Here is a 27,471-nt window from a genome sequence, read left to right on the forward strand (position 1 = left end):
TTTATCATCAAAATCATAACAACCCTTATCTTTTTTTTTTATCCTTCCATAATCAAACCATAACAAAAAAAAATAACAATAAGAAGGGAGGTACTTACTTACTTTTCAACCCATCTTGAAACCAAAACTCAAGTTAAAACCGAAATTCCATAGTGTATATGGGTGAAGGTCACATTGTAAAGAGGAAGAAAAAAAAAAAAAGAATCATTCCTCTTGTAAACTTTTCCTTATATACCTAGGTTAGCTTAGGTTGGCTGAACCTTGGGCTTGAGTTGGGTTAAGACAATGGCTTTTATACAAATTAGTTATTAAAAAGTTAAGTCAAACCACTTATAACTTTTATAATATTTAGAGAAATATGATAGGTTGTTAAACATTATACTTGATCTTCAAATATAAATAAATTAATTGTTGAAATGAAAATAAAATAAAATTTTTAATTTATTTAATAATATTTTATTTAGAATTATGATTAATAATTAAACCAACTTATTAGGAAACCTAGTGGGTCACATACATAAGAATTATCAGTCAGAAATTAAAATGAAATGATTAATTAAGTGTGACTTGAGAGAGAGTGTGTGTGAAGAGAAATCCAAATTTTAAATGTGCTATTTGTTCTAAAAAAAATGAATAAAAAATGCAAGTTCATTATGTTGACATTCAAATAATGTTGTTGGTAATTACCTGGATGTAATTTATATTACTTTCTAGAAAGAAGGTGATGATAAAAGTGTTGTTAAAAAAATGATATTTATAATAATTTTCATAAGCCTAGTAAGTTGTCTTCCTTTTTTTTCAATTCATGCATGATTTTACTAATTAAGAGCCCCATTTTATGTTTCTTACAGAGGGAGGCTTGTTGCATGGTGTCTTATGGACATACATAGTAGTTGAAGAAATAGTTTATTAACTTTAATTAGTGAGCCTCTTAAAAAAATATCTATAAAAAAAAAAAAAAAAAACCAACCTTTGATTAGTTAGGAACTAGTAGGATAGCATCCTAAAATAAACATTCATTTGGTTTCAAATCAATTTACTTCATAATCAAGTATTTTGCCGTAATTAATTAGTGGGTCTTTTGTAAAGATAGTCAAGCACTGTCATTGGATATGGGTGTATTGATTTAACAAAACTATTTTTTATCCCAAATAGTTAGTTTGATACTTTGATTCCATGATTCTAACATCCAAATTGGCCTAACTCGTTGCTCTATAACTTGACTTCCATCGCTCTTGACTCAAGGAAACATGGCTTGCTTTGAATCAGTGAACGCGATTAGCCTATCAAGTGCAGAACCACTAGAGCTCTAGTTTTGGGAACGGGTCAAAGACGAAAACATCTCTATAGTATACAGTGGTGGAGCAAAAAAAAATCAACTACTCAATACTGTATCAAAAGAAAACCTTTCGTATTATATCATTATTTAATTTTCAATTGAAATGTGACTCGTTAAAATATGATAATATGGGTGTGTGTGTGGAAGGATCAGCCAATTAATATGCTAGCTGTTCTCAAGAAAACGGAAAAAGATATGTAAGTTCGTTCTGTTAACATTCACATAATGTTTTTTATAGTTACCTGTAATTGATATTACTATATGTTAGAGAATTGTTGCCTGTTGATTCCTGGATTGTAGAAATTTCCTACATCCTATTACAAGGAAGCGATTGTGGGTCTAGATATCCAAAATTGTTTATGCAGTTAAATTGAAACTTGTTTCATCCAACCAAGTTTGTAATGATTTAATTGACCTGAACAAACCCGGTTCAAACTTAGCCAAGTTAAATACAAGAAAGTTTATTTTAAAAATAAAATAATATCATTTTAACTAAAATGATTGGCATAATAACCTTACTAGGAGGTTTTTCTCAAATTAATTTCTTGATCAGATTGGACAACTATGCTTGTAGCTAGAAAGCAATCATGGTGAATATCAGGATTGGAGTTTTAGTTGTTTATTACAGTCTACTTTTCAGTAATGTACATGTCTATTTATCTTAAACGAATTATTTCTGATCGCTTGTTTAAATTTTGCTATTGGTGTGGGGGAAGAGAGACTCAATTTCCAATTATGCAATTCTTGTAAGAGCTTATTTCTAGATCATGTTTTAAAGACTTCCCTGTTGTGCCATAGGCTTGTATGCTTTTTTCCTGTCTTTGAGTTTGTAAAGTTTCGTGAGATATTTTGTGGACATATTTGGTTTCAGATTTTGAGTGTTACGCTTTGTTCTCTCTACATGTAAAAGAAGGCTTTATACACACGCTCGCGCGCGCGCACCACAGGAGTTTGTGTTAGTTTCTCTTGTATATAATTTCTCAATTCCTTTTTTTCTTACAAAATACAAGTATTCTGTTTTGATCCTATATATATTTCCCTAACAATATTGTTGTGCCAGTATAAAATAACATATATCATTCATCTTTTTCTTCACTTCAGTAAATTTTTCAGCCCTTTCTTTGCCTTGAAAGATTGTTCAATCCTCTTGCTGCATTGCTTGTTTCTGAGACCGCTGACAGCTCCTACAAGCACCCCACATGCATATTCAACCAGAGCAAATTTCCATCTTAATGGAGTACCTGAGTCCGAAGGAGAGCAAAATTACCTGCTACAAACAGTTAGTAATTCTCTCGGTACTCTTCAGCATATCACCGACAGGATAACTATATGTAATCTTGTTGGTGAGTTGCAGTAATAATTATAATAATTTTTTTTCAACAATCTGAAATATACCAATGGACTTATTTTGTTGGTGAGTTAACAATTACAGTGGCATTTGTGTAATTATTTTCCAACTCTCTAGAATATACCGACGAACAGAGTCTGTTGGTAGCCCCACTAGTACTAATTTAAAAATATTTTTGAAAAAAATCTATTAAATAGAAATAGAAAATAGTTAAAAAATAAATTAATATAAAATTTAAATATTTAAAAATCAATTATCTTAATATAAAAATCAAATATTTATTACAAATTTATACATTCAAATACAATGAAACTAGAATATAGGCGGCATTAGAGGAGAAGGAGGTTGGACATCCTCGGGACCGAGAGGCCAATGAGAGGGTGGACATGTACCACTAATCTGTGATCTCATATCTATGACCATTCGGCAAAGTTCTTTATAATCCATAGAGTCGTTCATATTTTTCATTGAGATGGGTTTTATGTTCTTGTACTCCTTGATCTAACAAAGCCGCGAACACTAGAGACTAAGTGCTCAGGACCGATTATGAGCACCCAACGATTGAAACACTACTGGGCATCTAGCAAGTTCTTGCTCATACTGTTAGAGAGCCCATACACCCAATTTCTATCGGGTCCATCGGATGATCCTACCTCCAACCATAAATCTGGTTCGATATCCAGATGGGTCGAAGGATCAATAGTCGATTGATTTTTGTTCTCAATTGAGGCTTGAAATAGTACAAGATAAATATTGATATCTCTTCAATAATATAGACCTCACATATCAAAGTCCCAACATGCGCTTTGTTTTTAACTTTTTTCTTAATGTTGAACATGTATCTGTATGGAATTAAATGAATGTTTTGAATTATGGAAAAACATGACAATACATTTTTAATTACATTACATGTGTAATCTCTAACCTCTTGAATTGATACATTCATCTATACTAGACTGGTCCTCCAACTTTTTCCTTAAATGGTAAATGTATAGGTAAATGCTCCATTGAGTCAAGAAAATGATAAAGGGAATATCATCCCAAGTTTGCATATTGTCTGGATAATATTCGTTTCAAGCCTCTTAATATATTGTGTTTGCAACTTGTTAGAGCACATATCTATATATATAAAAAAAAATAATAACTAATCTCCATGAGTGCATCTCATATTCCTTATGACAATAAATCTTGATAAGCTAATGGAATAAGTGTTTTAAATAAATATATGGCAGTCATGGCTTTTCATTCCATACAATCTGCAATCCTCCAAATTAACCAACCTTGATATGTTTAACGCATGTCTATCAGGAAAATGTAGACTTTTAAGTCATTAGTAAACAATTTTTTTTCCAAAACAAAACTTCGAGCTTTTTCTTGAGCCTTTTGCCTTGAAATCCACAAAATCAGAAGGTCACCTTATAATGTACCTTCCCTAATGACAATATTGCCAACACGAGAATAAATCATCTCCTTTCCAAAAGAAATAACTAAGGAGTTGCAAGATTTCAAAAGCAAATTGTTTTAAACTCACATCAAAACAATTTTTGTTCTCAAAAAACAAGATCAAAATTTCAAGATTCATTCTAGAAAAAGATTCCTTCACCAAAACCAAAAAGGAGAAAGGAAAGAAGGGTTACTCAAAACCATTATTTGTCTGAGTCACTAACAAAGAACACTATGGGGGCAATGACCCGTACAATGAGGCAATATTATGTTAAGAAAAGGATTTGATCTTTTCGGGTGATAGAGAAAGAAAGTAACATTTCCTACAACAAGACAGGGGGTGTTCTTGCTTACAACAAGCATCTTGATCTTTTCAACAAGTGATACCAAATGTTGTTGATAGTTAGATGAGGAATTAATGAATGATTGTCTCAAATTGATCAACAAGACAGAATTTTCAACAAGTAAATGGGTCACGATAGGCACCATCAAAGCTAAGTTGTTTAAAATTGCAAATTTTATGGAAAAGACTCACATTAGACAACTCGAGTGGAGTAGAAGTCGAGTGCAAAAGAGGACTCAAATCAGAAGTAACAAGACTTCATAGAGTGAGAACAAATGGGGACCTATATTTCAAATCAGGTAAAGGTGCATGCATATCATTTAACTCTGAAAATTGAACAATGTGTTTCAAAAGGCCAAAGTTGAAAAAGCTTTTGAAAATTTTTCACTTTTGAGAATTTTTTTTACCTGGGCAGGCCGCCCACGAGAATTAAGCCACTAGAAAAATCTTTGTATTTTTTTCTTTGTTTCATTACAATGAAAACCCTTTTGAAAAATCTTGTATTTTTTCACTGGGTAAATAACTCATTACAATGAGACCCATCATGAAAAATCTTTGTGCTTTCCACTTGAGTAGATCACCCATTACAATGAGATCCTTTCTAAAAACATCTTTGTATTTTTCCACCTAGGTTAAGTCACCCATTACAATGAGACCATCTCATCATAGCATAAACTAACAAACTTTTAGCAATTTAAGACAAAACCAACAATGCAACCTGCCTTAGGCAGGACATTTAAAAGGTGATAATATATTTCATTTCATGTAACCAGTCTTATACCATAGAATCTCTATTAACCAGTTAAGGTTCCTAGTAATCTCATTTTAAGAACAATATGCTAGAAATTTGTTCTTTTCATTGAAATATAATTTTTTAAGGTCACCGCGATGTCGAATGTGATAGGTAGTAAATTCTTTGTTCTTTTAATTAAGCTAAGTTATTTATATATCATTAAACAACATTTGGTATTAGGGCTCATTTTTCATCTTTAAAGAGTTATGAGTAAAACATGAGAGATTACTAAGATTTAAAAATGGAATCTTCAAGCTTTCCTGGAAAAACACCAGTATTCACGGGCCAAAATTATAGTGTATGGGCTGTTAAAATGGAGGCTTATCTTAAGGCTTTTCACTTGTGGGAGATAGTAGAGAATGATAAACAACCAACTCCACTAGAGAACAATCCCACAATAGCACATAGGAAGTTCTTTAATGAAGAAAAGGTAAAATAGTACAAAGCTCTTACTTGTCTTCAAAACGCTATAAGTGAAGAAATCTTCACCGAAATTATGGCTTGTCAAATTGCCATAGAGATATAGGACAAGTTAAAAGCTGAATTTTGTGAAGATGAGAAGTCTAGAAAGATGCAAATTTTTCATCTTAAAAAATAGTTTAAAGGTCTGAATAAGAAGGAAGCCGGTATTGTCAAGACTTCTCATCTTAAATTTCAAATATTGTGAATCAAGGCTTTTGGGGGGAGATTTTCCTAGTTCAAGGATAGTGAAGAAGGTTCTGGTAAGTTTACTAGAGAAATTTGAGCATAAAATTTGCTCTATAGAAGACTCAAAAGACTTATCAAACATGAGTCTTCAAGAGTTAGTAAATGCATTACAAGTAGTGGAGCAAAGGCAGGCTTACCAATAAGAAGGCACCAGTGAAGGAGCCCTTGTTGCAGTTTTAAGAGAAAAGAATCGGGCTAAAAACTTTTATAGGAGAAATCTAGAAGGAAAAGGAGAAAAAAAGGAGAGGTTGGTAATCAAATAACTGGCAATAAAACAACATCACTAGAGGGAAATACAGGAGATAACACTTCCTTCCTTGCAAATACTATCAAAAAACAAATCATCTTGAAGTTTATTGTTGGCTCAAGAATGCACAACGCATAAACTGCAATCAATTTGACCACATCCAAAGATTTTGTGAGAATAAAGAAGTAGTAAAACAAGCTTAAGTTATAGAAAAATCAGAAGCTAAAGAAGAGCTTTTGTTCATGGCTACAATAGATATGTGAGGTAAAAAATCTCTAAAAAATGTACTTTATGTGCCTAAGATTAATCAAAATCTTGTCAATATAGGACAACTAATTGAATTTAGTTAATCATTGTTTTTGAATGATGGAGTGTGCTATATTAAAGATAGAAAACGAGTATTATTACTCACTATTAAAATGATGAATATGAGTTTTTAATGTTGATTGGGAAGAAGTTTGTTTGAGTGCCAACACTATTGTAGACAATGATTATGTTCTATGGCATAAAAGGTTGGGGCATTTTAATTATGCAACCTTGAAAAGGATGGCTGATTTGCAAATGGCCTCTGGTTTACCAAAAATACAACGAAATGACATTTGTGAAACTTATCAATTAGGAAAGCAAACCAAAAGTGTTTTTCCTGATAATAATTTTAGATCTTCATTAAAACTCTAGTTAGTACACACAAATATGGGTGGCCCTATGCAAAATGAAACTTTGAATGGTTCAAAGTACTTTCTACTATTTATTGATGACTATAGTAGGTTTAGTTGGGTTTATTTTCTTAAATTCAAGGCTAATGTGTTTGCTGAGTTTGTGAAATTTAAGACAGCAGTTTAGCTAGAAACAAGAAACAAACTAAAGATGTTGAGGTTTAAAAATGGGACCGAGTATACCTCTAGACAATTTGAGGGTTATTTGGTGAAGAAAAGGATCAAACATCAACTAACAAAGCCTTATACACCACAACAAAATGGGGTTAATGAGAGGAGAAACAAAACATTAATGGAGATGGCATGATATTTGTTGTATGAGAAGAAAATTCCATTAAAATTCTAGGCTAATACAATGAACACAACATCCTACCTTCTAATCGCATGGCCACAATAGTTTGCAGATTTAAACTCCCTATAAATATATGATATGGTTTTAAAACTCAATTAATCATTAAAAGTTTTGGGTAACCCTTGTTATGTTTTGAAACCTGAAGAAAAGAGGAGTAAACTTGGTCAAAAAGAAAAAAAAAATTCATGAGAAGGAATTCTTATATGGCTATAGCACTCAATCATTAAGGCTAAAAATCGAATGAATTTGTACATAATAAATTTTTTTTTTGTTTTATGAAAACTGAAATTTAACAAGGTGATGTCCGCTAGTTTTAAATGACGTACAAAAAATTTAGTTGTATGATACATGATGAACTAGATGAAAATGCTTTAATCAATTTGAAGGCCAAAACAGAAAGTACAACAATTTTTTTCGCAATACCAAACACACCCATAGTAGATTAGATAGTCCACCTCTTAAGCTTGCTTTAGGAGAGTAACTTTGTATGTGAAGTATGTTGTTAAACATAAATGAATTGTGTTAGTATATATAGATGATATATTGATCACAGTGATAAGGAGTAACTTGTAGAAGAGTTTAAAGGCAACATGAACGATAAGTTTGAGATGAATGAACTTGGTTTGTTGATATATTTTTTAGGCATGGAGGTAACTCGGTCTATATATATGATTATTTTTATGTCAAAAGATATTCACTTTGAAGCTACTAAATAAGTTTGTTATGGAAAATTGCAAACTAGTTAATACTCCTATGGTACTAGGAGAGAAGTTACAAAAAGGATGATAGAGCTCCAAAAACAAATGATAAAGCCTATAGAAGTTTAGGTGACAACTTATTATATTTAATTGCTACACATCTAGTTATTGTGTTTGTTGTCAAGTACCTCTCTATAGATTTATGCAAAGTCCAAGTCAAATTCACTTTGTGGTAGTCAAGAGGGTTCTAAAATATCTGAAAGGGGCATCTAGTTCTGTTAAACTTGTTCGTTTTTCTAACAATGACTGGGTTGGAAGTAATGATAAAATAATGAGCACCTAAAGATATTGTTTTACTGGAGGAGGAAGTGTTTTTTATTGGAACTCAAAAGAAGTAATTAATGGGTGTATATATTATATTGCAGAGGCAGAGTGCATAGTAGTATATGTGGCAGCAAAGCAATTAGTAGACTTGGCTTTTAGCTAATGATAGATTTGAAGGTACGAGGAAAGGATTGAAATGTGTAGCTCAACCATAAGACATTGTGTAATTTCTCCATTTCTCCAGTCATGTAATTATAACAAAGACCCAAAATTGTTAGACTGCTCACGTTGCAGAATGACACAGGAATCTCTCCGGTGAGCCTGTTGATGGCAAGTGAGATAAATTTGATGGAGGATGGTAGAACTGGGATTGACCCTTCTATCAAGTTGGATGTGAGATCAAAGAAGATCAATGAATCCAATGATTGACTAGGAACTGGAACTTCAATTCCATTAAGAGAATTGTTGGACAAATTCAAGTGAACCAAACTTTCTAATTGCCAAATCCATTTCGGCACTTGGCCATGGATTTTGTTGTTAGAAAGGTCTAGCTCAACCAACCCACCTAGGTTTCGGAGAAACCTCGGGATTTCTCTAATATTGCAATTGACAAGATTTAGTCTTTCAAGGTAGGAGAGGTCAAGGATGTCACTAGAATTAACAGGATCAGAAAAGCTGTAACCACTGATGTTAAGGCCAATCACATGTGCTGTGACTTCATGGAAGGTAATACCTTCCCAGGTGCAACAAGCAGTGTGAGGCTTCCATGAGGAAATCCAAGGGACTGACACGAACAGTGGATTCTGGTATTGCAGCAGATAAATCCCTTTTCAGTTGGAGCAAGGCTGTTTTCTCAATATCGAAGCATTGTTGGCTTAAAAGAGGGTAAAAAGAAGCTTGTGACAAGGATGTAAAAGTATAATTTTGTGGAGATAAAAAGAACAAGAATAGAAGACAGCATGCTATTCTGCAATATCTCTTCATTTTGGGGGATGAAATTATATCCTGGCTTCTGAAGTAATGAATCAGCTTAGACTTTAGCATTAAAATAACTGAAATAAACAAATTAATGGTAAATAAAGTAGCTTCCCAAGAATATAACATGTACCTGAAGAGTTCTCAATCATGCCCTTAATTACTGCATCCCTATCCTTTGAAACAAGATGTTACCAATGGAAACTCCCACAGGTCCCCCACATCCATATCCAACAGCTTGGAATTTCCTAGCAATGACAACTCTGGTCCTTCTGATTGATTTTGCACAGCTTGGAATTGCCTAGCAATAGCAACTCTGGTCCTTTTTGCAGTACGTAGGTTTCTATTTTCTTTCTATATAGAACCAAAAGTTTGTCAGTGAGTTCCAAACTTCCAATATAAAGATGTTTATTTTGTGTCCCTTCGGTAGAAGCTCAAAGACCTTTACTTTCTAACTCATCTTGATTTTCAAGTCAAGTACAATCAAGATTACAGTATCTAGCATGAACTTTATGGTTCATGTCCATTATCCAGTACGCTAGAAATGGACAAAATGTTTGATAACTACAAGGTTGAAATAATTAGAAGCAACCCCGCGAAAGAGCATGCATATATGCTATGACCATAATGTCCCTGACCCTCTTTTATTAATGTATATCCAAATATGTTTGCATATTCCAAGCCTTTCACGGTACAGCTCAGAAAAACCTTGCTCATGAATCAACATTAAACGAGAGCTACCGGACAGCAGAGGATGTTCATGATGTTGTTTGTATCAATGTCGGTGGGTGTAGTACTCAGCAATCGGAGAAGGTTGAAATTTAATTACCGAGGAAATCAGCCTATTCATTTGTATGAAGCTTGACATAGAAATCTTGAAAGACTTTCTGACCTTTCCCAGTTGTTCAGCTTTGATTACAATAGTTAGGTTCTGTTCTGGGGTTCTGGTTTCAGTTGGTAGCTTGGTATATAGCCTGCACCTGGGACTTGCAACGATTCCAAAGAAAATAGAAATTAGGGTTACTAAGTCTAACATCAAAGACCACCCTGCCGTGGAGTATTCAAATATTGAGCATGCTAGATAGAAACAAAATATTTCATTGATGCCATATCATTACATGTATAGGAGAATATAATGCAGTTGGTCATTAACACCAGGAATGTCGGTAGCTTCTCTGCCATGCAGGCAGGGGACAGGGCATGAATTTGGGTTTCAGTGCCTGTTTTGGTCCTATCTCAAGTAATTTTCCTGGAAAATTTGAAGGTACAGCTGTTTCCAGCTGAAAAGGTCTGATCAGCTCTAGGCCCGGATCCTCTTTTATTACTGAATCCTGGATAATCAGCTTTCTTGAACCTAACTTTCTCAACCAAGCGCAGACCAGCATCCTCTGCTAATCTCTCTATCTCCCACTTACTGTACGGCTCTGTGGTTTTATGGGTCACATGAATTTCTCCATTCACTTCCAACATATCATGAGCACTCCCCAGGAAGCCCTTCACCAACCTTTGATGTTTTCTAAGAAGAGAAAATACGTGTTATTGACACAGTTAAATCTAAGAATACTTGCCAGTCTTGCATTTAATCTAGTAGTTCACAATAAATACTATGATACAGCAGACAGGAGAGAGGTCTCTCAAGTTCAAATCCTGCCACCTTGAGAACAAAAAACATCAAATGATTTTATCTGAACTTACTCGATTTGGCGAATATTTGATTCACTCCTTTTGAGAGCTGTAGCAGGAAAATTAAAGACTATCCTGTCAAACAATTTCTGATTCAGTAGTGGATGCTTGCTCATAGTATGTGCATCTACTTCATGCATTACGAGACATCCTAGATCCTCCAGCTCTCTTAAGTTTGTTGCAGCTTTTGAATACTTCAGCATCATGGTCTCTTTTGTTTATTTGTAAAAGGATTTATCAGAACACAAATCTAAGAAATAATAGATCATATAGACGCTAGTAAATATTACCTTTGGAGTAGAGAGAAGTGGCTGCCATGTTTATAGCAGAACCAAAGGCTTTTCCCATGTTAGCAGCAAAAGAAAAATCACCTTCTCCTACCAGTAGTATTTTATGAGAACTGCTGTAATGCTTTATCCATTTCTCTTTATGTTTTATACTGAGTACTTCCATTTGTCTCTCTAAACCATCCATAGCTATTTGGCACTAAGAGATTTTGTTTAGAGGGTTTGAGAAGAGATGAATAAACAGAGAGCAGATGCAAGAGATTAGAAGTAAATGGCGAGTCCATGCTTTGTGGCTGGAATCTATACCTTATGATGATAAAAGGGCCAAGATGGTTACTTTTTCTCATGGAAATTTACATCTCGATATTCGGTTTGCAATGATACCATTAATTACTGGTCCCTTCATGAAATCAAATCAGTAGATAGCACCAATAGCAGCCTTGAGAGTTGAATAGTAGAGTCACCCACGCAAAAGAAAAGGAAGGAAACAAGAAAAAAGAAAAGGCAAAAGTAGGTTGCCTTGTTGTTCTGCAATGAATGGTGAAGTACAAACAGAAATAGACCTTGGATAACCTTAGATAAAGGGAAAGGGAAAACAAAAGAAGGGTGAAAACCTGTTCAGCATCCCTAAAAAGATTGAGACCGAACAGAAATGTGAAAGCACATTGGACGAAATAATGTTAAAATGAAGCTTAAGCCGAGTATTTATGGAACCAACGAGCCACCTTAGAGAAAGAGGCTTACAAGCACAAGGGATGCAAAATCAGGCCAGCAGCATCCTCTACAAATTTCTCAATTTCCCACTTTCTATATGGATCTTTAGTCTTGTGGGTCACCTGAATTTCTCCATTCTCCACCAACATGTCAAATGCAAGAATCAGGAATCCCTTCACTAACCTTTGATGACTCCGAAAATAGATGCACAGTTATTAATTAGCACTTTAACTATATTAATTAAAGACCAAAAACTTGTCCATGTGCGTTGTTAGATCTCTCAAGGAAAATGGGGCATGGATGCCAGTTGAACTGCAAGCACATTGCCTTGCCCTTCTACTTTAAAAACCAGAAGAAAAGGCTGAATTGGCCTAATTAAGGTATATATTCGTTGTTCTAGCTCAGCATAAGAATTTCAGCCATTGGAAATGATATTAAAAATTGATTCGAGAAGAATATTTTGGTAAGATTAGCAGTTTAGCACTACTCAAAAAAAAAATATGCAAGTATATATCATACTGTTGTAAAAAATTGGAGCAGGTAGGATGGAAAGCATGGTGGAAACAACTCTCCTATCATATATATCATATTACTCTCATACGAGAGGAAGTCTCATGAACATGGACTTAGATTAGATGGACTTGAACTTAGATTACAATACTCTCAATGCATTTACTTAGGCTTGCTACCTACCTTATTTATAGCACCTTCATAATATATATTGAGGAGGGGCAACCATGTTAGCAGCAGAACCGAAGGCTTTAGCCAAACAAGAAGCAAAAGAAAAATCAACTTCTCCCATGTTGGAAGGAAGTATTTAATGAGCACTGTGATTAGTACTTAAAAGTGTATTTTTATCAAAGTTTTATATCATTATTTTGCACTTGAAGTATCAATAACTCCTTAACTAAAGCATGTTTTATAATAACATATCTAATAATATAAGATACATTTAATTTATGGTAAATGTTCGTCTTAAATACAGGCCTATAACATAAATGAAAGGATTGATTGATGAGTTTAAATACTGAAATTGAAAGGACAAAAAGAGGGCTAAACTTAGAAAAGAGATGTTGGTGCAGTCCAAACTGAAATATTATTCGGTAATTGGGTCATATCTAGAGCTGTAGATCTCGGATTTAGGTCTGTTTTTGTATGGATGGAAAGGTAAGACATAGACCTACAACTTTCACGTGGAGTCCAAGATTTAAAAAGACCGTTTTCAAGTCCAAATTATAGCAACAATAGAGAAGTCTGAATCTGTCTTGCAGCCCAGACACTGTTCAGTGTTTAGCCCATATCTTGAGTTCTAGAAGTCCAAATGACCTTAATTTTTTTTCCTAGAAAGATAAGACAATTTTCTATAACTTTGATATGTACATTTAGTTCTAGTTTTGATGTTACCAATGATGTTTTGTTCAGACAAGAAGATAAGGATTTTCACCATGTCAAGAGTTGGCCACCCACTCAACAATTAGTCATCAAATCAATAGTTTCAAATTTTAGCCTAAAAAAGGAGGCACTTGACATGCATTTAGGCATCTTGATTGTTTAGATCAAGATCATGCTATTTATTTCTTTCTTTATATTTTTGTAATGTTTAAGTTTTATTTCATGTTGTATTTTCCTTAATATCTTATTTATGCTTTTCATTTCCTTTGCTATACTTATGTTCTTATGTTGTTTATTTATGTTTCTCTTCTTCATTATGTTTAGTTAAGTTTATTATGTCAAGGTGAAAAGGTTTCACTAATGGTGTTAGAATATGTATAATATAAACTCAACATGGACTTCAATGTTTATATCCAAGAAAGTTTGTTATTAACATTTCTTATCTTTTTATCTTAATAATTTTTAATACCTTGCTTGTTAAATATTTAATCTAGATTTGTATTGTATAACACTTTGTACAACAAATGCTTGGCACTTTCATAGCCAACTGTATGGTACGTATAACCTACATCTGTGCTATGAAAGGAACTTGATTTGTTGTTAATATAAGTTAGCATCATGAATTCCTGACAATATTTAAACGTATGGTGTTACTAAAATAAGATAATTAATATGATTATGTTAAAAATTTATAATGGACTATTAAGGATAAATCATCTTATTGGAACCTTCTTTATATGTGGTTTCCGGTTGATTAATAAAAATAGTTTATACTATATTTTTTTCTAATACCATTAGTGGATCCTCTAACCTTGACAGTTGTTTTTATCATTGTTTAATCCTTGTATCAATATCACATCTCAAAGCTCTCTTTATTATTATTATTATTATTATTATTATAATTTATAATTTATATAGTTAACCTCCCTGTGGTTCGACCCCGGTCTTACCGGGTTATTTATTACTTCGACACTCCTGCACTTGAGAGAAGACATCAATCTTTTGGTCGTGTCAAGTTTTTGGCGCCGTTGCCGGGGAGGTAAATTCTTGTATAAATTATAATATTTATTTTATTTTATCTTTTCACTTTTCATTTTATCTAACTTTTATTTATTTTGTTTTGTTTCTTTTTCTTCTCTTTTCTTTTCTTCCTTTATTCTTCTCTTACATGTGCATGAGAGTTTGGTCACATACATTAAGTGGTAGACTTTGTAGGGTATTCTCATTATTTTCAGAAAATATGGCTGAAGAAGATAATCAATCGCTTCATAATGAGAATAATGAGAATAACCGTATGAGAACACTTAGAGACCACATGAATCCCACAAGAACAAGTGCACCCTCATACATAATTTTCCCCCTTGATGCATCCCATTTTAATTTTAACCCAGGCATTATTCAACTTTTATCTTCTTTTCATGGCTTAGACCTAGAAAATCCATACTTGCATTTAAGGGATTTGAGGAGGTCTGTAACACCTATAATGACTCAAATTATAGCATGAACACCATTAGATTAAATATTTTTCCTTTTTCATTAAAAGATAAAGCTAAAACATGGCTACAAAATTTGAGATCAGGATCCATTCGTGCTTGGGATGAAATGCAACAACAATTTTTAAAGAAGTTTTTTCCATCTCACAGAACAAACTCTTTCAAAAGACAAATCATCAATTTCACTCAAAAGCCAGGAGAAACATTTTACCAATGTTGGGATAGGTATCGAGACTTACTTAATACTTGCCCTCATCATGGTTTTGAAACATGGAGATTGGTTTCACATTTTTATGAAGAGTTAATACCTAGAGATAGGCAAATGGTTGAATTAATGTGCAATGGAACTTTTGAAGATAAAAACCCTAATGAAGCAATGGAGTACCTAGACTTGCCAGTCAAAAATGCTCAAAATTGGAATACCACAGGTACTTATGAGGCACTAAGTAAAACTCAACCTCATACATCTAGTGGAGGTATGCACAACCTTAGGGAAGATCATGACCTCCAAGCCAAGTTTGCATCTTTTGCTAGAAAAGTCGAAGCACTTGAATTGAAAAGGAGTGGTCAATTAAAATCTATTCAAGACATTGTGTATCAAATCTGTGAAACCAATGAACACTCAACAAATGATTGTCCAACTTTGCCTTCTTTTAGGGAATGCCTCCATGAACAAGCCCATGCTTTAAACAGTTTCCAAAGGCCCAACCATAACCCATACTCACAAACGTATAACCCTGGTTGGAGAAATTACCCAAATTTCAGTTGGAAGAGTGATAGCAACAATACACAAACTTCACAGCCACTGTTTCAAGCACACCATAATTTTCAAAATTCTCATGGATATGCACCTCCTTCATAGCCTTTGTTGGATGCTATTAAACAGGTTCCTTCCTATGCTAAATTTTTGAAAGATCTGTGCACTGTGAAGAGAAAACTGGATGTGAAAAAGAAAGTCTTTTTAACCGAACAAGTAAGTGTCATTCTTCAGAACAATAATGCTTTGAAATATAAAGACCCTGGTTGTCTTACGATTTCTTGCTTTGTTGGAGAACATAAAATTAAAAGAGCCTTACTTGATCTTGGAGCTAGTATGAATTTACTTCCATGTTCAGTCTTTCAAAGTCTCAATCTAGGTGAGTTAAAACCAACTTCTGTAACTCTTTTACTTGCTGATAGATCTGTAAAAGTGCCTAGAGGAATAGTTGAGGATGTGTTAGTACAAGTTGATAAATTCATTTACCCTGTAGATTTTGTTGTCTTGGATACACAACCTGTTGAAGCATGTAATTCAATTCCTGTCATTTTAGGATATCCATTTCTTGCCACTTCTAATGCATTGATTCATTGTAAGAATGGAATGATGAAGCTATCATTTGAAAACATGACATTGGAGATGAATATTTTCAACATTTATAAGCAACCTGGAGATGATAATGATTTCCAGGAAGTGGACTTTATTGAAAAATTAGTTCATGATCAATTTTGACACGACCAAAAGCTTGATGTCTTTTCCCAAGTGCAGGAGTGTTGAAGTAATAAATAACCCGGCAAGATCGGGGTCGAACCACAGAGAGGTTAATTGTATAAATTATAAACAACAATACAACAACAAATATAATAACAATAACAATAATTATTATTATAATACTCAGTACGTGGCGTTGTTACACCTGAGAATGATCCAAAGATCGGGTCACAGGTTTCCAGCCTATATACTGAGTTTATGAAAAGATCAAAGGGATATATTACAGAATGTAAATAACAACAACAACAATAATAAAAATAATAATAGTAGTAGTAGTAGCAATAGAAGAAGATGAAGAAATTAATGAGAACTTTGAGTTGGAAGATTAATGTAAGGATTAAACAATGATAAAAACGAATGTCAAGGTTAGAGGATCCACTAATGGTACTTCAAACAAGTATAATATAAACTCTTATTACTCAATTGGAAACCACACATAAAGGAGGTTCCAATCAGATTATAAATTGTTAACATGATTACATTAGTTATCTTATTCGAATAAAGCTAATACTTGTAAATGTTGGTAGGCGTTCATGATTATAACTTATGTTAACAACAAATCAAGTCCCTTTCATAGCTCAGGTGTCGGTTATACCATACAGTATGGGCTATGAAAGTACCAAGTATTTGTTGTGCCAAGTGTTATACAACATAAATCTAGATTAACCATTTAACAAGCAAAGTATTAAAAGTGAACAAGATAACAAATATAAAACATGTTAGTATCCATCGTTAAGGTCCATGTTAAGTTTATATTATACTTATTCTTACACCATTAGTGTGCCCTTTTCACCTTGACATAATTAACTTAGCTAAACATAATGAAAGAAAGAAACATAAATAAACAAGATAAGAACATAAATGAGAAAGAAGTTAAATAAGTAAAAGAAAGGAAATGAAGTGCATAAACTTGATATTAATGAAAGCAAGACATAAGCAATACAAAGAAAGAAAGCAAGAGCATGATCTTGATCTGAACACCAAGATGCCTCAATACATGGTAAGTGCCTCCTTTTATAGGCCAAAATTTGGAACTATTGATTTGTTGACTAATTGATGAGTGGGTGGCCATATCTTGACTAGATAACAATCCTTATCTTCTTGTCTGATCAAGACGTCATTGCTAACATCATAATTTGCCCAGAATCCTCAAGAATGTTCTAGTAAATTATCTCAGCTTTCCAACAAAAAAAAGATGAGGTCATTTGGACTTCTAGAACTCAAGATATGGGCTGAACACTAAATAGTGTTTGGGCTGCAGGACAGCTTCGGACTTCTTCGTTGTTCCTTCCATTTGGACTTCAAAACGACCTTTTCAAATCTTGGGCTCCTCATGAAAGTTGTAGGCCTTTGTCTTACCTTTCCATCCATATAAAGTGGACCTAAATCCGAAATCTAGAGCTCCAGATATGATCCAATTACCGAGCAATGTTCCGGTTTGGACTACACCGACATCTCTTTTCTAAGTTTGGCCATCTCTTTGTCCTTTAACTTTCAATGCTTAAACTCATCAATCAATCCTTTTATTTATGTGATAGTCCTGCATTTAAAATGAGTATTTACCATAAATTAAGGTATCTTATAATATCAAACTTGTTATTATAAAACATGATTTAGTTAAGGAGTTATTGATACTTCAAGTGCAAAATGATGATATAAAACCTTGATAAACATGCACTTTTAAGTACTAATCACACCCCCCAACCAGCTTATTACTAGTCCCTAGTAATCTAAAGCGTTAAAATAGAGAAACAATTTGCAAGTTCCACAAAGCAAGGCATTCATCATTCAACTTCCATTAATCTATCCAGATAAACAAACTCTCATTAAATTTATATTCCTGCTTCATACTTCGTAAACAAGATATTAATAAACCTTCTTTTTGTGTGCTCAATGAAAACATAGATGATGGGGCTTTTGTTGGAAGAAAACAATATTATGTTCAAATGTTTAAGGTGAACTTCCTTGGGTTGGGATTATTATTTTTTTCTTCTTTTTTTTTTTCTTCTTTTTTTTTTCTTTTTATTTATATACACATACAACTTAAAACACAATGTATCTTTAACCCATGTAACGAGTTTTAGGCTAATGACTCCCAGACCAGTTGATCTTAGGGCATTAGGTGTTGAGACACCCCTACGAGCTTAACAACTCGGGTTGCAGATACTGATACGTAGATAGTGCAACGTTTGATTCCCTTAAGCTTTTCTCCTTAACCCATGTAACAAGCTTTGGGCCAATAGCTCCCAAGTCAGTTGACTTTAGGGTATTAGGTGTTAAAACACCCCTTCGGGCTTAATTGCTTAGGTTAGGGAGGCTACGAAACCAAACTTATCCACGTTTTATTATCATCAATACTATCTTTTTTTCTTTTTTTTCTTTTTTTCTTTTTTTCTTTTAATTTTTGCAAATTATATATTATCCTTTTCCCTTAGTTGTTACCTTCAACAAAAGAACATAATTAATGTAATAATCCAATGTGCAACCCACAATCATATGTTAAAGTGTGTGTGTGTGAAAATGAAGGTTTAATAATACTTGTTAAATGAGTATAGTTGCAGAATCAAGTGATAACAATGTGAGAGTTTGTAAACCTGAATATTTCAAGAAGTATTATGATAGACCTTGGTAATGAAACTTACTAAGATGCGTCTCTAGAGTCAATAAAATTGATTCCATACTCTGCCATCCTAATAACAATTTTGTCAAATGGTTTTTTAAAAACAACAACAGTTAGTTGGTTAGTTTTTTTTTTTTTTTTTTAAAACTACTACCCTCTCCCCCCAACCAAAACGAGACATTGTCCTCAATGTCCTAAGGTAGAAAGATAGAGTATAGAAGACATCACCTGAAACAGTGAACAATGACAAACCTGAAACACACTTAAACAAATATAAGAAGTAACAAAACAACATAATATACTATTAATAACACAAAAGACACAAGGTTTCACAGATGAAGGCTCAAATCTAATCTAAGCTTTTTACGGCTTTCCTTAGTTGACCAATCTAGACGACTCATGCAGGGATCAATGACAGGGATGAAAGATTGTAGTTGGTCAATCAATTGTTCAGCAGTAGCAGCAGAGATTATGATTCGTCATGCCGAAGATGTTAGAAATTCCTGTTCCACAGCTTGATCAAGGAAAGACAGCAACTTATCATAAAAACCATTAACATTTAACAAACCTATGGGTTTATGGTGAATGTGCAGTTGGGCCCAAAATGAAATATGAAAGATCTCTTCCAATGTGCCCAGACCACCTGGTAATGCAATGAAGGCATCAGCATGGTTAAACATGGTATTCAGTCGGTCAGACATTGTTGGGACCTGTAGTTCCTCTCCAATTGTTTTTCCAATGATGTCCCCATTTGCTAAAGCTTTGGGGACAACCCCCAAAACTTGACTGCCTCCTAAAAATGCAGCCATTGACACACCTCCCATTAACCCAAGGCTACCTCCCCCATACACTAAATGAATCTTTCTCTCAGCTAGTACCCGACCAAGATGATTTGCTGATTCTAAAAACTCTTTTTCTTTCCCAGAACTGGACCCACCGAAAACACAAATATTTCTTATATGATGACTTGAGGAACCTGCCATTTCTACACACTTCTATATTTGATGAATATATGGGATGAGTAGAAATGAAGGGAAGGAAGAGAAGAATTTATAGATGAAAAAGTGAAAATGCAATCATACCACCTATATGTAGGCCAGCTGTAGTCTCACAAACTCTCTCTCTCTCTCTCTTTATTAATTATTTATTTTGAAAAAGCATCTATATACAGGTAGTTGTGATTGTGGCTCACATCTTCCCTTGGTTTTACGTCCAAGAACGGCTTAAACGCCCTCTATGGGTCGGGGATAGGCTTCCCATCCAGTTTTCTTAAAAACTGGCAAACAGGGTCTTTTTTAGTCAGATTCCCAAGACTAAGTCGATCATGTTCTTTATGAAATTGTGGCCATAAATCATGAATTACACGATGCACATCTCCACTAGGATGCGTCTCAAGGGTCACTAAAAGATTATCTAAAGACCCCTTACTCAGGCCATCCTTAATGAATTGTATTTTATCTTCACGGTTTACAGATACCATTCCTAAAGAATGACATGTCGCATTACAAGTCCATCTGGCACATCTGTGACAGACTTTCAGTCGTTTTGCACGACGTTTCTTTGCAAAAGTGCTTTTACCTGTTCCAGGCATGTGTGAAATGAAAGAATTGGAGGACTCACCTGATAATCGGACCTTTGCTTCAATCAGCCAGCGAATATCTTCAGGAATTCCATGATTCATTAACAACCTCAATCTTGCACACCTAGCACGGTAAATTTTTATAATCGCATTTGAAGGCAGAGCGGGAAAATACCTTTTCAACTTTTCAAGAGTGGTGTCCATTTTCAAAAGAGAATTGGAGACGAGATTCAAAGAAGGGAGAAAGAGCACAGAATTGTACAAATATATACAGATATCAGTTATTTGGGAAACTGAAAGAACCGACTTAAGAGTCACGGAGTACCGTTATCCGCCATTTGACCGGGGTGAGAGACTAGCAAAACAAAAGTCACACTAAAAAGCAACAAAAAAAATGTGAGAAAAACAAAATAATCAACCTTTATCAATAAGATTATTCAAACCAATGGATTCATTTTCACTAGGAAACTCATCAAAGTAAGCTTTTAAACGATGTTCATTTACCTTCAAAACATTGTCATTCTTTGGATTCTCAATATCAAGGGCCCCATAAGGATACACATGTTTCAAAATAAATGGACCGCTCCATCTTGATCTTAGTTTTTCAGGAAATAAATGGAGTTGAGAATTATAAAGCAAAACTTTTTGACCAGTATCAACTTTTTGACAATTTTCACAAGTTTTGCAGAATGCATGTGTGTCCTTGAACATGGTGGGCCAATAAAATCCATTTTGTAAGATTTTTGCAGTCGTCTCTCTTGATGAGAATTGACTCCCACATGCTTCAGAATGACAAAGTTTAATGACATTACTTACCTCATTGTCGGGAATGCATTTTTGAAATATTTGATTAGGATAATTTTTGAATAAGTAAGGGTCATCTAAGTAAAAGTTCTTCACTTCGTTCAAAAACTTTCCTTTGTCTTCGGTACTCCAGTGAGCTGGCAAATCTCCTGTTGCAAGAAAATTGATATTTTTAGCAAACCAAGGCATTGAACTGAGAGAAAGTAAGGATTCTTCAGGAAAGTAATCATCGATTGGTGTGATGTCAGATATCAAATCTGTTGTCACTCTTGACAAAAGATCGGCATCAATATTTTCGGTGCCTTTTTCATCCGTGATTTCTTCCTGAGAATAAATCATTTGCAAATCTTCATATTCATCCAACTCAATTTTACTCAAAGTAGATTCAAGTTGATCATGAACTAATTCTTCAATATGATCTACTTCTTGTAAATCATTATCATCTCCAGGCTGCTTTGCAAACGTTGAAAATATTCATCTCTAATGTCATGTTTCCAAAAGATAACTTCATGAGTCCATTCCTACAATTAATCAATGCATTAGAAGTTGCAAGAAACGGACATCCTAAAATAATAGGAAATGAATTACATGCTTCAACAGGTTGCGTGTCCAAGACAATAAAAATCCACAGGATAAATGAATTTATCGACTTGTACTAACACATCTTCAATTATTTCTCTAGGCACTTTTACAGATCTATCGGCGAGTAAAAGAGTTACAGAAGTTGGTTTTAACTCACCTAGATTGAGACTTTGAAAAACTGAATATGGAAGTAAATTCACACTAGCTCCAAGATCAAGTAAGGCTCTTTCAATTTTATGTTCTCCAATAAAGCAAGAAATTGTAGGACAACCAGGGTCTTTATATTTCAAAGCATTATTGTTCTGAAGAATGGCACTTACTTGTTCGGCTAAAAAGGCTTTCTTTTTTCACATTCAGTTTTCTCTTCACAGTGCACAGATCTTTCAAAAATTTAGCATAGGAAGGAACCTGTTTAATAGCATCCAACAAAGGTATATTGATCCTTACCTGTTTGAAAATTTCAAAGATTTCAGAGTTGTGATTGACTTTCCTTTGTTTGGTCATGGCATGAGGAAATGGAAGTGCTGGCGGGGAATCAGCCTTTTCTTTGCAATGTTCAGGTTCAACCCCTTCCTTACCCTCAGAGATATACTCATCATCTTTCTCACAAGGTTCAAGAATGGGTTTTTCAATAACCTTACCACTACGAAGAGTGATGACTGATTTGACTTGATCCATGTGTTGGCTTCCAGAACTACTTGCATTTGCATTGTATTGCCCCTTTGGATTTTGCTGTGGTTGAGAAGGAAACTTACCTTTCTCTTGGAAACTGAGAGCAGATGTTAATTTTGCAAGAGCATCTTTAAAATCGGTCATGCTTTGAGCAAGTTGAGTATTGATTGTCTCCTGCTTTTCAATGAATGCATGCAATGTTTCCTCAAAATTTCTTCTAGGAGGTGGAGCATAAGGAGGTGCATATCCATGAGAATTTTGGAAATTATGGTGTGCTTGAAACGGTGGATGTGAAGTTTGTGCATTGTTGCTATCACTCTTCCAACTAAAATTTGGGTGATTTCTCCAACCAGGGTTATATGTTTGTGAGTATGGGTTATGGTTGGGGTCTTTTGGAAACTGTTTAAAGCATGGGCTTGTTCATGGAGGCATTCCTTGAAAGAAGGCAAAGTTGGACAATCATTGGTTGCATGCTCATTTGTTTCACAGATTTGACACACAATGTCTTGAACAGATTTTAATTGACCACTCTTTTTTAATTCTAGTGCCTCGACTTTTCTAGCTAAAGATGCAAACTTGGCTTGGAGGTCATGATCTTCCCTAAGGTTGTGCATACCCCCACTAGATGTATGAGGTTGAGTTTTACCTGGTGCCTCATAAGTACCTGTGGTATCCCAATTTTGAGCATTTTCGGCTAGCAAGTCTAGGTACTCCATTGCTTCATTAGGGTCTTTATCTTCAAAGGTTCCATTGCACATCAATTCAACCATTTGCCTATCTCTAGGTGTTAAACCTTCATAAAAATGTGAAACCAATCTCCATGTTTCAAAACCATGATGAGGGCAAGTATTAAGCAAATCTTGATACCTATCCCAACATTGGTAAAATGTTTCTCCTGGTTTTTGAGTGAAAGTGATGATTTGTCTTTTGAAAGAGTTTGTTCTGTGAGATGGAAAAAACTTCTTTAAAAATTGTTGTTGCATTTCATCCCAAGCATGAATAGATCCTGGTCTCAAATTTTGTAGCCATGTTTTAGCTTTATCTTTTAATGAAAAAGGAAAAAGCTTTAATCGAATGGTGTTCATGCTACAATTTGAGTTATTATAGGTATTACAGACCTCCTCAAATTCCCTTAAATGCAAGTATGGATTTTCTAAGTCTAAGCCATGAAAAGATGGTAAAAGTTGAATAATGCCTGGCTTAAAATTAAAATGAGATGCATCAGGAGGGAAAACTATGCATGAGGGTGCACTTGTTCTTGTGGGATTCATGTGGTCTCTAAGTGTTCTCATACGGTTATTCTTATTATTCTCATTATGAAGCGATTGATTATCTTCTTCGGCCATATTTTCTGAAAATGATGAAGATACCCTACAAAGTCGACCACTTAATGTACGTGACCAAACTCTCATGCACGTGTAAGAAGAGAATAAAAGGAAGAAAGGAGAAGAGAAGAAAAAGAAACAAAAGAAAACAAAAGAAACAAAAGTTAAATAAAATGAAAAGTGAAAAGAGAAAATGAAATAAATATTATAATTTATACAAGAATTTACCTCCCCGGCAACGGCGCCAAAAACTTGACACGACCAAAAGCTTGATGTCTTTTCCCAAGTGCAAGAGTGTCGAAGTAATAAATAACCCGGCAAGATCGGGGTCGAACCACAGAGAGGTTAATTGTATAAATTATAAACAACAATACAACAACAACAATAATAACAATAACAATAATTATTATTATAATACTCAGTACGTGGCGTTGTTACACCTGAGAATGATCCAAAGATCGGGTCACAGGTTTCCAGCCTATATACTGAGTTTATGAAAAGATCAAAGGGATATATTACAGAATGTAAATAACAACAACAACAATAATAAAAATAATAGTAGTAGTAGTAGTAGCAATAGAAGAAGATGAAGAAATTAATGAGAACTTTGAGTTGGAAGATTAATGTAAGGATTAAACAATGATAAAAACGAATGTCAAGGTTAGAGGATCCACTAATGGTACTTCAAACAAGTATAATATAAACTCTTATTACTCAATTGGAAACCACACATAAAGGAGGTTCCAATCAGATTATAAATTGTTAACATGATTACATTAGTTATCTTATTCGAATAAAGCTAATACTTGTAAATGTTGGTAGGCGTTCATGATTATAACTTATGTTAACAACAAATCAAGTCCCTTTCATAGCTCAGGTGTCGGTTATACCATACAGTATGGGCTATGAAAGTACCAAGTATTTGTTGTGCCAAGTGTTATACAACATAAATCTAGATTAACCATTAACAAGCAAAGTATTAAAAGTGAACAAGATAACAAATATAAAACATGTTAGTATCCATCGTTAAGGTCCATGTTAAGTTTATATTATACTTATTCTTACACCATTAGTGTGCCCTTTTCACCTTGACATAATTAACTTAGCTAAACATAATGAAAGAAAGAAACATAAATAAACAAGATAAGAACATAAATGAGAAAAGAAGTTAAATAAGTAAAAGAAAGGAAATGAAGTGCATAAACTTGATATTAATGAAAGCAAGACATAAGCAATACAAAGAAAGAAAGCAAGAGCATGATCTTGATCTGAACACCAAGATGCCTCAATACATGGTAAGTGCCTCCTTTTATAGGCCAAAATTTGGAACTATTGATTTGTTGACTAATTGATGAGTGGGTGGCCATATCTTGACTAGATAACAATCCTTATCTTCTTGTCTGATCAAGACGTCATTGCTAACATCATAATTTGCCCAGAATCCTCAAGAATGTTCTAGTAAATTATCTCAGCTTTCCAACAAAAAAAAGATGAGGTCATTTGGACTTCTAGAACTCAAGATATGGGCTGAACACTAAATAGTGTTTGGGCTGCAGGACAGCTTCGGACTTCTTCGTTGTTCCTTCCATTTGGACTTCAAAACGACCTTTTCAAATCTTGGGCTCCTCATGAAAGTTGTAGGCCTTTGTCTTACCTTTCCATCCATATAAAGTGGACCTAAATCCGAAATCTAGAGCTCCAGATATGATCCAATTACCAAGCAATGTTCCGGTTTGGACTACACCGACATCTCTTTTCTAAGTTTGGCCATCTCTTTGTCCTTTAACTTTCAATGCTTAAACTCATCAATCAATCCTTTTATTTATGTGATAGTCCTGCATTTAAAATGAGCATTTACCATAAATTAAGGTATCTTATAATATCAAACTTGTTATTATAAAACATGATTTAGTTAAGGAGTTATTGATACTTCAAGTGCAAAATGATGATATAAAACCTTGATAAACATGCACTTTTAAGTACTAATCAAATTTCAAACCACTTCCAGTGAAACTAAGATTGATGAATCTGATGATTTGCAAATGGTCTACTTTCAGGAAGAATCAAAGGCATGTAATTAGAGACCATAAATTGAATATTGCCACCATGATCAATTGAGTTCATACCTTTAAGTGTTCAACCACCAAAACCTGATTTGAAGTCGTTACCATTTAATCTCAAATACTTATTTTTGGGAGAAAATGAAACTTTTCTAGTAATAATCTCTTCCAAACTTAATACACATCAAGAAGGTAAGTTATTACAGACTCTGAAAATGCACAAAAATGCATTAGGATGGACCATAGCTGACATAAAAGGAATTAGCCCTTTGATTTACACACACAGGATTTATTTGGAGGAAAATGCTAAACCCTATAGAGAAATGCAATAAAGGCTTAATCCTAATATGAAAGAAGTAGTGAAAAATGAAGTCATTAAGCTTCTAGATAATGGAATCATTTATCCTATTTCTGATAGCAAATGGGTAAGTCATACCCAAGTTGTACCCAAAAAGTCTAGAGTCACTGTGATAACAAATGAGAAAAATGAGTTAATTCCAAGTACGACTATTATTGGTTGGCGCATGTGCATTGACTATAGGAAACTTAATTTAATGGCTAGAAAAGATCATTTCCCTTTACCTTTCAAGGATCAAATACTAGAAAGAGTTGCAGGTCATGAATTTTATTGTTTCCTAGATGGCTATTCAGGTTACAATCAAATTGAAATTGCATTGGAAGATCAAGAGAAGATTACTTTGACATGTCCATTTGGTACTTTTGCATATCGAAGGATGCCTTTTGGATTATGTAATGCACCAGCCACGTTTCAAAGATGCATGCTTAGCATATTCAGTGATATGGTTGAATGTTTTCTTGAGATTTTTATGGATGATTTTTCTATATTTGGTGATTCATTTGATGATTGTTTAACTAACTTAGAAAAGATTTTGAGCAGGTGTGAAGAGAAGAATCTTGTACTGAATTGGGAAAAATATCACTTTATGGTAACAAACGGCATTGTTCTTGGTCACATTGTTTCATCGAAAGGAATTGAGGTTGACAAATCTAAAATCGAGTTAATTACCAACTTACCAACACCAAAATATGTTAAAGATGTTAGATCATTCTTAGGACATGCTGGTTTTTACAGAAGGTTCATCAAAGATTTTAGTGTAATATCTAAGCCCTTGAGTAACCTTCTAATAAAGGGTAATATTTTTGAATGGACTAAACATTGTGAAGATGCCTTTGTTAAACTTAAAAACTTGCTTACTTCTGCTCCTGTCATTCAACCTCCTGATTGGTCATTACCTTTTGAAATAATGTGTGACGCTAGTGATTATATCATGGGTGTTGTCTTAGGACAAAGAAAAGATAAGAAATCTTATGTGATTTACTATGCAAGTAAAACTTAAATAGTGCTCAAATGAATTACACCACCACTGAAAAAGAATTACTTGCAGTAGTATTTGCATGTGATAAATTCAGGTCTTATCTTGTTAG

The 27,471-nt window shown here is 33.9% G+C and overlaps 1 protein-coding gene across 1 annotated transcript; it reads right to left on the reverse strand.

The window, feature by feature from the left end:
• Positions 1 to 10,364: 10,364 nt before the first annotated feature.
• LOC118040136 (uncharacterized protein At4g26485) lies at positions 10,365 to 11,551 on the reverse strand. Its single transcript, XM_035047005.2, has 3 exons — positions 11,260 to 11,551; positions 10,982 to 11,180; positions 10,365 to 10,802 (listed from the first exon to the last, which is right to left on the reverse strand). The coding sequence occupies exons 1-3, from the start codon at positions 11,441 to 11,443 to the stop codon at positions 10,523 to 10,525; spliced, it is 663 nt and encodes a 220-aa protein (XP_034902896.1). The 5' UTR covers positions 11,444 to 11,551; the 3' UTR covers positions 10,365 to 10,522.
• Positions 11,552 to 27,471: the final 15,920 nt, after the last annotated feature.

The sequence above is a fragment of the Populus alba genome, chromosome 1, assembly GCF_005239225.2.
Source record: "Populus alba chromosome 1, ASM523922v2, whole genome shotgun sequence".
Lineage (NCBI taxonomy): Eukaryota > Viridiplantae > Streptophyta > Magnoliopsida > Malpighiales > Salicaceae > Populus > Populus alba.

Coding starts and splice junctions, on each gene's coding strand:
- LOC118040136 (XM_035047005.2), bottom strand. CDS start 11,443: ATGGATGGTTTAGAGAGACAAATGGAAGTACTCAGTATAAAACATAAA. Junction 11,181..11,259: donor CACTTCTCTCTACTCCAAAG/GTAATATTTACT, acceptor AATAAACAAAAG/AGACCATGATGCTGAAGTAT. Junction 10,803..10,981: donor TCAAATATTCGCCAAATCGA/GTAAGTTCAGAT, acceptor TTCTCTTCTTAG/AAAACATCAAAGGTTGGTGA.